At 35.4% G+C, this 13,434-nt stretch overlaps 1 protein-coding gene across 17 annotated transcripts in view; it reads left to right on the top strand.

Annotated features, from left to right (window-relative positions):
- Positions 1–13,434, top strand: part of LOC123552387 (uncharacterized) — an 84,812-nt gene that overhangs the window by 27,356 nt on the left and 44,022 nt on the right. For 14 of the 17 annotated variants that reach the window (XM_053541885.1, XM_053541884.1, XM_053541887.1 and 11 more), the window contains 4 exons: positions 4,910–5,050; positions 5,502–5,597; positions 6,592–6,653; positions 12,479–12,610. In XM_053541885.1, the coding sequence (XP_053397860.1) occupies positions 4,910–5,050; positions 5,502–5,597; positions 6,592–6,653; positions 12,479–12,610 (431 nt within the window). The remainder of the gene's footprint in view (positions 1–4,909; positions 5,051–5,501; positions 5,598–6,591; positions 6,654–12,478; positions 12,611–13,434) is intronic. The other 3 variants (XM_053541896.1, XM_053541898.1, XM_053541899.1) reach the window with 1 other exon arrangement.

The raw sequence follows: 13,434 nt of genomic DNA, 5'->3' as shown, positions 1-13,434 counted from the left end.
GATGTTTGATAGCAGCATTGAGTCTAAATCTATATTAAGCTGACTTGAGTAGAAAGCTTGAGGAGAACTATTTGCTTTTGGGATCTTGTAATTGTCCAGCTGTTATCGTAATTGTTGTGTTTTTAGCTCACCTGAGCATTGATCAGGTGAGTAATTATTGTGATCGCTCGATGTCCGGCATCTGTTGTCTGTCAACAATTAGCTTGTGTATAGAGGCTGTATTTTTCAACTGATCTTCATAAAATTTTGTCAGAATGATTACCTTCATAAAATCTAGGCTAATTGTGAAAATGGGTTATCTTGGGTCAAGAACTAGGTCACTAGGTCAAATCAAAGAAAAACCTTGTGTATGCGATAGAGGCTGTATTTTTCAATTGATCTTCATGAATTTTAGTCAGAATGATTGCCTTGATAAAATCTAGGCCAGATTCAAAAATGGGTCATCTGGGTTCAAAAACTAGGTCACTAGGTCAAATCAAAGAAAAACCTTGTGTATACGATAGAGGCTGTATTTTTCAACTGACCTTCATGAAATTTTGTTAAAATGATAACCATGGAGAAATCTAGGCCAAGTTTGAAAATGGGTCATCTGCGGTCGAAAACTAGGTCACTAGGTCAAATCAAAGAAAAACCTTGTGTATGCGATAGAGGCTGTATTTTTCAATCGATCTTCATGAATTTTGGTCAGAATGATTGCCTTGATGAAATCTAGCTCAAGTTTGAATATGGGTCATCTGGGGTCCCAAACTAGGTCACTAGGTCAAATCAAAGAAAAACCTTGTTTATGCAATAGGGGCTGCGTTTTACACTGGATCTTCATGAAATTTTATCAGAATGTTTGTCTGGATGAAATCTAGGTGAAATTAGAATATGGGTCATCTAGGATAAAAAAAACTAGGTCACTCGGTCAAATTAAAGAAAAACCTTGTGTACGCAATAGGGGCTGCATTTTACACTGTATATTCATTAAATTTAGTCAGAATGATTGCCTTGATGAAATCTAGGTCAGGTTAGAATATGGGTCATCTGTGGTCAAAAACTAGGTCACTAGGTCAAATCAAAGAAAAACCTTGTGTATGCAATAGAGACTGTATTTTTCAATTGATCTTCATGAAATTTGGTCAGAATGATAGCATTGATAAGATTAAGGTCAAGTTTGAATATGGGTCATCTGTGGTCAAAAACTAGGTCACTAGGTCAAATCAAAGAAAAACCTTGTGTATGCAATAGAGACTGTATTTTTCAATTAATCTTCATGAAATTTGGTCAGAATGATAGCCTTGATAAAATTAAGGTCAGATTTGAATATGGATCATCTGGGGTCAAAAACTAGGTCGCTAGGACAAATCAAAGAAAAATGTTTTGTATGTGATAGAGGCTGTATTTTTCAATTGAGGTTGATGAAATTTGGCCAGAATGATTGCCTTGATCAAATCTAGGTCAGCTTCAAATGTAGGTCATCTTGGCTCAACAACTAGGTCACTAGGTCAAATTGAAGAAAATACTTGTTCACACTTAAGAGATCTTAATGAAAATTGGTCAGAATATTTGTTTCCATGAAAGCACTAGGTCAAAAATGTTTACACTGTTTTGGTGTGTTTCTCAGGTGAGCGACCTAGGGCCATTTTGGCCCTCTTTTTTTTGTGGACAAGATAGTTCTGTAAATTTTCAATGGATTTCAACTAAACTTAGTACACAGTTGTTATAAACTATAACCATACAAGGTTAGTTCCTTTCTTGAAGTGGCCAAATTCAACCATTAACCAATGGGTTGTGGCCCTTTATTTTCAAAAGTAACATTTTGTTGTGGACACTGCAACCATTTCAACCAAACTTGCACAATAAGTTACTTATACCATATTTTTCATGAAATGTTCATGAAAATTGGTCAGCGTGTTCACCTTGATTATATCTAGGTCAAGTTCGAAACTGGGTCACGTGGGGTCAAAAACTAGGTCAGTAGGTCTAAAAATAGAAAAACCTTGTGACCTCTCTAGAGGCCATATTTTACATGAGATCTTCATGAATATTGGTCAGAATGTTCACCTTGATGATATCTAGGTCAAGTTCGAAACTGGGTCACGTGGAGTCAAAAACTAGGTCAGTAGGTCTAAAAATAGAAAAACCTTGTGACCTCTCTAGAGGCCATATTTTTCATTGGATCTTCATGAAAATTGGTCAGAATGTTCACCTTGATGATATCTAGGTCAAGTTCGAAACTGGGTCACGTGGGGTCAAAAACTAGGTCAGTAGGTATAAAAATAGAAAAACCTTGTGACCTCTCTAGAGGCCATATTTTTCATCAGATCTTCATGAAAATTGGTCAGAATGTTCATCTTGATGATATCTAGGTCAAGTTCCAAACTGAGTCACATGGGGTCAAAAACTAGGTCAGTAGGTCTAAAAATAGAAAAACCTTGTGACCTCTCTAGAAGCCATATTTCTCAATGGATCTTCATTAAAACTGGTCAGAATGTTCACCTTGATGATATCTAGGTCAAGTTCGAAACTGGGTCACGTGTGGTCAAAAACTAGGTCAGTAGGTCCAAATAATAGAAAAACGTTGTAACCTCTCTAGAGGCCATATTGCTCAATGGATCTTCATGAAAATTGGTCAGAATGTTTACCTTGATGATATCTAGGTCAAGTTCGAAACTGGGTCACGTGGGGTTAAAAACTAGGTCAGTAGATCTAAAAATAGAAAAACCTTGTGACCTCTCTAGAGGCCATAAGTTTATGAGATGTTCATGAATATTGGTCAGAATGTTCATCTTGATGATATCTAGGTCAAGTTCGAAACTGGGTCACATGGGGTCAAAAACTAGGTCAGTAGGTCTAAAAATAGAAAAACCTTGTGACCTCTCTAGAGGCAATATTTCTCAATGGATCTTCATGAAAATTGGTGAGAATGTTCACCTTGATGATATCTAGGTCAGATACATAACTGGGTCATGTGCGGTCAAAAACTAGGTCAGTAGGTCGAAAAATAGAAAAACCTTGTGACCTCTCTAGAGGCCATATTTTTCATGAGATCTTCATGAAAATTGGTGAGAATGTTCACCTTGATGATATCTAGGTCAGGTTTAAAAGTGGCTCACGTGCCTTCAAAGACTAGGTCATTAGGTCAAATAAAAGAAAAACCTTGTGACCTCTCTAGAGGCCATATTTTTCAATGGATCTTCATGAAAATTGGTCAGAATTTTTTATCTTGATGATATCTAGGTCACATTTGCTCAAAAACTAGGTCACTTTGTCAAATAATAGAAATAATGATGTCATACTCAGTTCAACACTGGGTCATTTTGGGATAGGTGAGTGATTCAGGACCATCATGGTCCTCTTGTATTGTTATTAGTCGCTGGTAGAAACCGGCGACTATATTTGATACGCTTAAGGATTCTTCAGCTGCTAGGAGAAGTTATTAAAATATGACAATCAAAAAATGATATCTAAATAAAAGAAAAATCAGGCATTTAATGAAAGGCTTACATAAAGGAATAAGGAGCTGAAAACTGCATAAGAATTTTATTATATAAAAAGATAGCTTTTAGGAAAATAGAAAAAATGTATAAAGAACTTATCCCTATACGAGTCAGTTTCAGTTAATCCAGGTAGAGATATCTCTTCACTGCCCCTGACAAATAAGAGGTATTCTGCGAGATTATTTACAGTACACTTTCAATGGAAGATTAAGTGAAGACTGACCTTTTCTTTCTTGTAGATGTGATTAGGTTAACAGTTTATAGATCAAGTATCAGTAACATTTTTACTCTTATTTCCGAGTAACAAAATGCTTAATTATTGTTGTGCATCACTTTGTAATGGGTTTGGATGATTCCATTTTCCAAAGGACAAGGTATGAAAAGGTATTAAAAGACAAATTGAGGGTAGCTGTGAAGAAAGGAGTGCAAATTATGGGATCCATCAAAACATGGTAAATAAGGTCTCCGGCGACTTGATGCTCTGCATCAAAACACTAAGTAAGCTCAGCTGTTACATTATGTGGATTAATTGTTTGCAGATAGGTTTACAAATTCGTCCTGGTCTACAGTATCAGCCATTTTGTTTCTAACAGAATGCATCATAGGAAAAATGCCAAAAATGGGTTATTTAAATGTGATTGACCACCACCAGGTGGATTATAAGACATTGGCTTGTTTTAAGTCCAGAATTTAATCCTTTGTGGTAAAAAAAACACTTGCAAAAAGAGGTGCACAGCATTTATGTTTTGACTATTGTTAAGGAGGTAGGAAACCTTCCTTAAAAGTCCCTGCTTTTTTACCCATTATTTTGTTTAGGCATGTAAACAAAATATCTAACATTTTCTTGAAATCTTAATACAGTTTTCATTTATTTATAGCATTAATGGTTTCATTTCATTTCTTAAAATTTATTCTTTTCGTTTTGATCATAACATTGTAAGATAGAAAACTGACTTTAGGTTTAATGTTTGTTCACAGTTAACATTTGTTGTAAAACATTGTTTCTTCTTGTACACTTGTATGTAATTTCGGTTTTGTTAAGAACAAATTGATATGGAGGTATTCTAAAGCCTTAATGCAAGTTGATGTAATATTAACTTAAGACATAATAAGCTGTTTAGAAATACTGAATAGAATTAATATAATGTTATAAAGTGACTTCAAAGGAAGTTTTGAAAAAATGATGTCTACAAAATGAAAGCAATCTTAGGAATAAACGGCACTGGGTAGTTTTCACTTGGTATTAAAGTATTTTGATATTTCATAATGTTTCAATTTAAAGTTGACACTCAATCCAGAGACAAAGAATTTCAGTTAAATGAGGATATCAAACTCTTGTTTCAAACTAATGCAAAGATAAGCAACCGTTACACCATGTTGCATTGTTATGCCAACACTGACACTAGATTACCACATATTGAAACTAGGATGAGTCAACGAGAGAGGCTGCATGCGGAGCTGGAGTACATGGAAAGATTACGAGGAATAAAACGTCGGCGGGAAGTATTACCTCACAGAGCTCAGCTTGATCTCCTCATGGGAGGTAAAAAAGTGGAGTTCAATGAAAGGTTTGTTTATAAAGTACTATCTGTGTTACGTTTACAGTATACAATTGGTATAAAGTAGGGTTATTATAATGGTACCTTGGTCTGCAAGCAAGCACTTCCCGGGATCCAGGCCTGGCAAAATCCACATGAGCCGAATACATCATTTAAAATCAAGCTACTGCTTCAATGACCCATTTGTTATATACATATACCTATTTCTAGTGTTATATAAGCAAAATTGACTATAAGTTTAGACAAAAAAGGCTGAAAACTTGTTTGAAATGGTGAACTTATTGCCACATAGAACATGGAAACACCATTGCATTATTTCATTAAAAGCAAAAGTGATTCCACAGTATTTTGTTTCAAAAACAAGAAAGAAGCATGTGTATCATTCTAAGGTTTCCTTGCTCATACTTTTACAGCAAAATATGTCTTGTCACAGTATCAAAGTTTTCCTCTACTTTTGCAGGTTTCAGATACAAAGAGAGATAGAGAAATTAAAATCGCTCATCTTGCCACAACATGCCAAAGATCTGTTCCACGGGCGAGGATTTGTTCTGCCGTCGTAAGACACCCATTTTCTTTCTGTAGAAAAGTAACTGATTTAGTTTGATTGTAATAATTATTTCCCAGTCGAAATTGATGGTTTATTACCATGGTAGTTCATGGTCATGGGGCAATGGTTAACCATGGTTGACCATGTGCGGTAATTGGCACCACGGTCATAGAACATGGTATCAGACCATGGTCAACAGACAACCATGGTTGACCAAGGTCCACAACCATGGTCGACCATGGTGATTATTGGCTATCAAAAACTGTATAAATATGAATTTGAAAGGGTTATGAAAATACATGACAATTGCAGTCTATATCTATTTTTGCAAGTCAGTCATTTATTTGTCATAAAAGAGCTAAGATGAAAACAAATTATAATCAGACTATGAAAGTTAACCTTTGAATCTGTCTATAAATACAGGAAAACTATTCTATAATTAGGAAAACCTTTGGTGCCAAAATGAATCAGGCGTCTTTGGTGCATTGTAAAACTTGACAAATGTGAAAATTACTAACATGACCATGGTAGTCCATGGTCAACCATGGTTGAAAAAAAAGTTGACCATGGTTTACCTGCTGATTGTCTTATCTCACCATGGTTGACCATGGCTAACTGTGGTCCTGACCATGTTTTCACTATGGTATTTGATGGTTGACCACGTTAGTTCATGGTCAACCATCAAAAACCGTGGTGACCATGGTCAACATTTCGTCTGGGTTGGATGATCTAACAATCAATCTAAAAGTAGTATTATAGTTACTGTATGAATAGAAATGAGGCTTGAAATATAAAATTTTGGTACAGAGCACTTTGTTACATTAGATCCTTGAAAAATTCATGTTTTTTTTTTTTGATGTCAAAACGCTAGCCTATTGCTTGAAAAATATGATAGTTTTTTGTAGACAAAATTTTCCTAGCATGTAGAATTATAATAGAATAATGTCCAGGAAGATCACTATTAAAGTTTTGCATTATAGTTTAGAAATTATATACATTTCAGAACTCATAACTCAGTACACCCAAGACGTCATCTAGATCCAAATACAGATTTAGAAGATGAACGTAAGTACAAATTTTTTCATGAAGAAATTAACATTTTTTTCTGATTTCACCTCCATTTTAAACATCTGGGAGCTTGATGATGAATTTCTTCCTGACGAATTTGGTTACTGATTTCTCCATTTGTGTAAGGATACCCTACTCTGTGATTTCTTCTTTTTATACCATGAAGGAGCCGTTGTGCCTTAATAATTAAGGTTGCTAACTTTAAATCACTTACTACTGGTAACTATGGGTTCAAAGTTCACTTGTTAGCTCACCTGTCACAAAGTGACAAGGTGAGCTTTTGTGATCGCGCGGTGTCTGTCATGCATGCGTGCATGCGTCAGTCCGTAAACTTTTGCTTGTGACCACTCTAGAGGTCACATTTTTCATGGGATCTTTATGAAAGTTGGTCAGAATGTTCACCTTGATGATATCTAGGTCAAGTTTGAAACTGGGTCACGTGCCGATAAAAACTAGGTCAGTAGGTCTAAAAATAGAAAAACCTTGTGACCTATCTAGAGGCCATATATTTCACAAGATCTTCATGAAAATTGGTAAGAATGTTCACCTTGATGATATCTAGGTCAAGTTCGAAACTGGGTCACGTGCCATCTAAAACTAGGTCAGTAGGTCAAAAAATAGAAAAACCTTGTGACCTCTCTAAAGGCCATTTTTTTCGTGGGATCTGTATGAAATTTGGTTTGAATGTTCATCTTGATGATATCTAGGTCAAGTCTGAAACAGGATCATGTGCAGTCAAAAACTAGGTCAGTAGGTCTAAAAATAGAAAAACCTTGTGACCTCTCTAGAGGCCATACTTGTGAATGGATCTCAATAAAAATTGGTCAGAATGTTCATCTTGATGATATCTAGGTCAAGTTCGAAAGTGGGTCATGTGCCGTCAAAAAGTAGGTCAGTAGGTCAAATAATGAAAAAACCTTGTGACCTCTCTAGAGGCCATATTTTTCATGGGATCTGTATGAAAGTTGGTCTGAATGTTTATCTTGATGATATATAGGTCAAGTTTGAAACTGGGTCAACTGCGATCAAAAACTAGGTCAGTAGGTCTTGAAATAGAAAAACCTTGTGACCTCTCTAGAGGCCATACCCTTGAATGGATCTTCATGAAAATTAGTCAGAATGTTCACCTTGATGATATCTAGGTCAAGTGTGAAACTGGGTCATGTGCCTTAAAAAACTAGGTCAGTAGGTCAAATAATAAAAAAAACCTTGTGACCTCTCTAGAGGCCATACTTTTCATGGGATCTGTATGAAAATTGGTCGGAATGTTTATCTTGATGATATCTAGGTCAAGTTTGAAACTGGGTCAACTGCATTCAAAAACTAGGTCAGTAGGTCTAAAATTAGAAAAATCTTTTGACCTCTATAGAGGCCATATTTTTCAATGGATCTTCATGAAAATTGATCTGAATGTTCACCTTGATGATATCTAGGTCATTTTCGAAACTGGGTCATGTGCGGTCAAAAACTAGGCCAGTAGGTATAAAAATAGAAAAACCTTGTGACCTCTCTAGAGGCCATATTTTTCATGAGATCTTCATGAAAATTAGTGAGAATGTTCACCTTGATGATATCTAGGTAAAGTTCAAAACAGGGTCACGTACCTTTGAAAACTAGGTCAATAGGTCAAATAATAGAAAAACCTTGTGACCTCTCTAGAGACCGTATTTTTCAATGGATCTTCATGAAAATTGGTCAGAATTTTTATCTTGATAATATCTAGGTCTAGTACAAAACTTGGTCACATGAGCTTAAAAACTAGGTCACTATGTCAAATAATAGAAAAAGCGACGTCATACTCAAAACTGGGTCATGTGGGAAGAGGTGAGCGATTCAGGACCATCATGGTCCTCTTGTTTCTTAGAATTTTTTCTTGTGAGAAAGCTATCCAGATGGCTTTTGGAAGGATGGTATTTCTACCAAGGTTCCTTGTCTGAAATACTGTTGGGCAGCACCGGAGGGTCTGTCTGAACATTTGCCATATAACCTAGCAATAGGTTGGTGAGACTTAAACTTACTCCATCTTCCCCACATGGCATAATTGTGTTATCTTATTTACTTGAAAATTTAACTGAAATTTTAGTCTAAGTTTTCTGAACTTAAACTTTAAAGGATATTGCTAGATGTGACTTGTTATATGTTTGGAAGAGTAAATTCCTCTGTCACATATAGGTAGCAGATTGTGAAATCTAAATGCTAAGCTCTGTATTTGATGTGAAGGCGGAGAATAATTTCCGTTGGATATGGGTTTTCAATTTATCTGCATTGCTGGTCAAGTAGTTAAATATGAATCTTTATACTCAATAATATACATATCATCATAATGGTTACATGTTTTTGTTTATCATGATTAAATATAAGTAGTCGATTTAGATTTATTAATATGGTGTCTTTTTATTTCCCACCTCTAGCTTCATATGGTCTTAATGTTCCCAATAACTTGCTGTACTCTGTTATCTCCCTTGTTGATATGATCCCCCATTTGTAATTTATTTGGCTTAACAGAGTTATTCCCCTTGTTAATTAAGTTTTCATTAAATCTGAATTTTTTTTTGTAATTTTGAGGTAAAGACAACATTGTTCATATGATGATCGTCTTAATCTAAGTCTAAGACAATGTAATAGAAAAAAATTAGTTGCTGGAAGTAATTTTATACTTCTTAGAGTATATCATGTTTCCTAAGGTTTTGTTGTTTAGTTGAATTAAATTATGGATTGGTTATGTTTTAGTTAGCTCACTGGCGTATATTGTCTATCTAATATTTGGGAATTAACTTTACAACACTATCCTAATGGTTTTGGTTTTTGCTCAACTGTTTGGAGAATAGTGAGGGCTGTTCTACCCATATGTCAGTGTCACATCTTGGTTAAAATTGTGTGTGCAAAGTCATTTATCATGCCATTACTATAACAACTGCCTGATTAAGCCTGACCTGAGAACACTTTACACTGTAAAAGCAAGCCTCGTTCCAACCAGGACCATATCTAGCCTCGTCTCAAAAGACAGTGACTTGTTATTAGCCCACCATCACCAGATGGTGGGCTATTCAAATCACTCTGCGTCCGTGGTCCGTCGTCCTTCCGTCCGTCCGTCCGTCCGTCAGTCCGTCCGTCCTTCCATCCGTTAACAATTTCTCGTTATCCCATCTCCTCAGAAACTACCTGGGGGATTTTGACCAAACTTTGTCAGAATGATGTATTGGTACCCTAGTTGTGTCCCCCTGAAAATCAGACTGGTTCAACAATTTTTTAGTAAGTTATGGCCCTTTGTTTATTTCTATAATTTACATAGATTTATATAGGGAAAAACTTTGAAAATCTTCTTGTCCAAAACCACAGAGCCTAGGGCTTTGATATTTGGTATGAAGCATCATCTAGTGGTCCTCTACCAAGATTATTCAAAATATTTCCTTGGGGTCTAATATGGCCCCGCCCCGGGGGTCACATGGTTTATATAGACTTATATAGGGAAAAACTTTGAAAAACCTCTTGTTCAAAACCACAGGGCCTAGGGCTTTGATATTTTGTATGTGACATCATCTAGTGGTCTTCTACTAAGATTGTTCAAATTATCCCCCTAGGGTCAAATATGGCTCCGCCCCGTGGGTCACATGGTTTACATAGACTTACATAGGGAAAAACGTTGAAAATTTTCTTGTCCAAACCACAAAGCCTAGGGCTTTGGCATTTGTAATGTAGCATCATCTAGTGGTTCTCTACCAAGTTTGTTCAAATTATCCCCCTAGAGTCAAATATGGCCCTGCCCTGGGGGTCACATGGTTCATATAGACTTATATAGGAAAAAGATTTTAAAATTTTCTTGTCAATAACCTGCAACATTCAAATTTGGACCACATGTATGGTTTTGAGTGGCAAGATGAACCTTGACATGAGTTGACCTTGATTTTGACCTAGTGACCTACTTTCACATTTCTGTAGCTACAGCCTTCAAATTTGGACCACTTGCATAGTTTTGTGCACTGAAAAAAACTTTGACCTTGACTTTGACCTAGTGACCTACTTTCACATTTTTGAAGGTACAGGCTTCAAATTTGGACCACATGCATAGTTTTGTGTTCCGAATTGGAATTTGACCTTGATTTTGACCTACTGACCTACTTTCACATTTCTCAAGCTACAGCCTTCAAATTTGGACCACATGCATAGTTTTGTGTACCGAAACAAACTTTGACCTTTACATTGACCTAGTGACCTACTTTCACATTTTTGAAGGTACAGGCTTCAAATTTGGAACGCATGCATAGTTCTGTGTTCCGAAATAAAATTTGACCTTGATTTTGACCTAGTGACCTACTTTCACATTTCTCGAGCTACAGCCTTCAAATTTGGACCACATGCATAGTTTTGTGTACCGAAATGAACTTTGACCTTAAGATTGACCTAGTGACCTACTTTCACATTTCTGTAGCTACAGGCTTCAAATTTAGACCACATGCATAGGATTGTGTACCGAAACAAACTTTGACCTTGACATTGACCTAGTGACCTACTTTCACATTTTTGAAGGTACAGGCTTTAAATTTGGACCACATGCATAAATTTGTGTTCTGAAGTGTAATTTGACCTTGATTTTGACCTAGTGACCTACTTTCACATTTCGTCCTTGAAATTGATCTAGTGACCTACTTTCACATTTCTCAAGCTACAGCTTTCGAATTTGGACCACATGCAGAGTGTTGTGTACGGAACTGAAATTTGACCTTGAGCTAGTCAGTAAGTCTTGAAATTTGGAACACTCAAAAATGGCACATTGGTGGGCGCCAAGATCACTCTGTGATCTCTTGTTCTCTATGTCTCAGTAACTGTAGTATGTATTGAATTGGAACTTCACACAATTAAGGCTTCATAGTCATCAGACCTTGTCACATAACCAATTTAGATAACTCCTGATTGATTTCATTACGAGTAATTGGTCTTTTTCAACTGGGAAAAATTAGTTCAAGGTTTGCATTCAACTTACTGTCAAGCAGTATTTCAGTAACAGTTACATAATACATTTATTGGACTGAAACTTCTGCAAGACATCCTTCTCATCAAATTTACTTGCATAACCAAGTCAAAATTATTTCAAATTATGGCCCTTCTTTGACTTAACAATTTGTTTGAAATTTTGAATGCAAGGTGTTATCATTGTGATAATGAAGTGACCCTTACTTGACTTAGTTCTTGTTTATCATAAATAGTATGTAGAGGGAAAATAATGGGTTTAATGTTGTTTGAAACTGATTGCATTTAACACTGTGAGATATAAAACAGATCTAGTAAGAGCAGGATCTGTTTGTAATGAATATCTGGTGACAGTTAATTGTTTTCTGTCATTTTAATGCTTGTAAGATATATAGTCAGCTAGATATAGTCAGTTTCAAAATATAGTAATTATCTAATTTAAATATTAGATAATTTTTAAAAAGTAAATTTTTGGTAATGATAGCCAGAAAATATAATCACACGCTTGTAATATCTTACTTGATACCAAGTTTCAGATTCTGTATAGCATATAATGTCAGTATAGACTTTAGTTTTTAACTTACGTACTATAGTGTGTTTCATATTTGTTGGTATTAACTTATTTGCAATTATTTTTATGAGTTTGCGATATTTAAGATACGGTAGCTCTTAAACTTATGTTTGAGAATTCTTGTGACAGAATTTCCAGAAAGTTTGAAAGCTTGCTGTGTTGTAAGTGATTTATTGAACAAATAAAGTTTCATGAGCTTTTCCACAAAATTCACAAAAATAATCACCATGGAGGTTTTATAACTTCATGGTATTTGTCTATAAACTTGATTGTTATTTTACAGTAAGTAGTCCGTTCTCACCAGAAAAGTATTCAATCAACCCAGAAACTGGGCGGGTACAGCCGCGGAACCGACAGTACCCTGCCGACCAATCTAGCTCATTACCAAAGATTAACAATAAAGGATATTTACTAGGTACATGTTTTATTTAATCCTGCTTTGTGCTTTGTTTATGAAATGCTTTTTTTCTGTATTCAGATTTAACCTATAACCAGACTAACTTCACAATATTTAACGTTTTCTTTTAACCCAACCCTTGGTTTCATTTAACAAAGATGCTGAAATGTTTTTGTATAACACTAAAAAGTTGGAAAACGTATGTTCTTATTTCAGTTTGAAACATTGTTAAACAGGTACATGAATGAAGGACCTATTTGATTTTGGTTAGAATGGCAAAATCCATCCTTTTTTAATAAGAAGTTTAACACTTGCTGTTTCTACAATAGCAGAAGTTCAAAACATGTAAAATTGCGAAGTGAATTCTTCGTCAACTGGTTTAGTACAGTTACTGAAATGGTGTTTTAAGTTTCAGATACACAATGGATAAATTGCATTTTCCTCAAAAGTTCTTAAATCAGTTGTAGGCATGACAAAGTTAATACATAATGGTTTGGATTTTTTGATGAGTTGTGTTTGCTAGATATACAAGTTATTGCTAATGTTGAAGGGAATGTGGCTTTTAACAATGTAGCTACGGTACCTATACAGTGCTTATGCATTTAGAAAAGAACAAAAAAGATTTTACTTTTTTACATAGTATGTGTCCAAACTGAAAACACAGTGCTTAATGCTTCTTGTTCATCATCATCCAGTGCCTTTTGTACATCTATTTTTACATGATTATGTTTTTTTTCACATAACCTTTAAGTGTGAGTACATGATGTGTACTCTTCAGCCAAAGCTGAATAAAACATCATTGTTCCCTACTGGGCTTTCTGCTGTTTATATATAATGCAGAA

The sequence above is a fragment of the Mercenaria mercenaria genome, chromosome 4 (genome assembly GCF_021730395.1).
Source record: "Mercenaria mercenaria strain notata chromosome 4, MADL_Memer_1, whole genome shotgun sequence".
In the NCBI taxonomy this organism is placed as follows: domain Eukaryota; kingdom Metazoa; phylum Mollusca; class Bivalvia; order Venerida; family Veneridae; genus Mercenaria; species Mercenaria mercenaria.
Note: the sequence above shows the minus strand (reverse complement) of the source record. Positions and strands in the feature narration are given on the sequence as shown.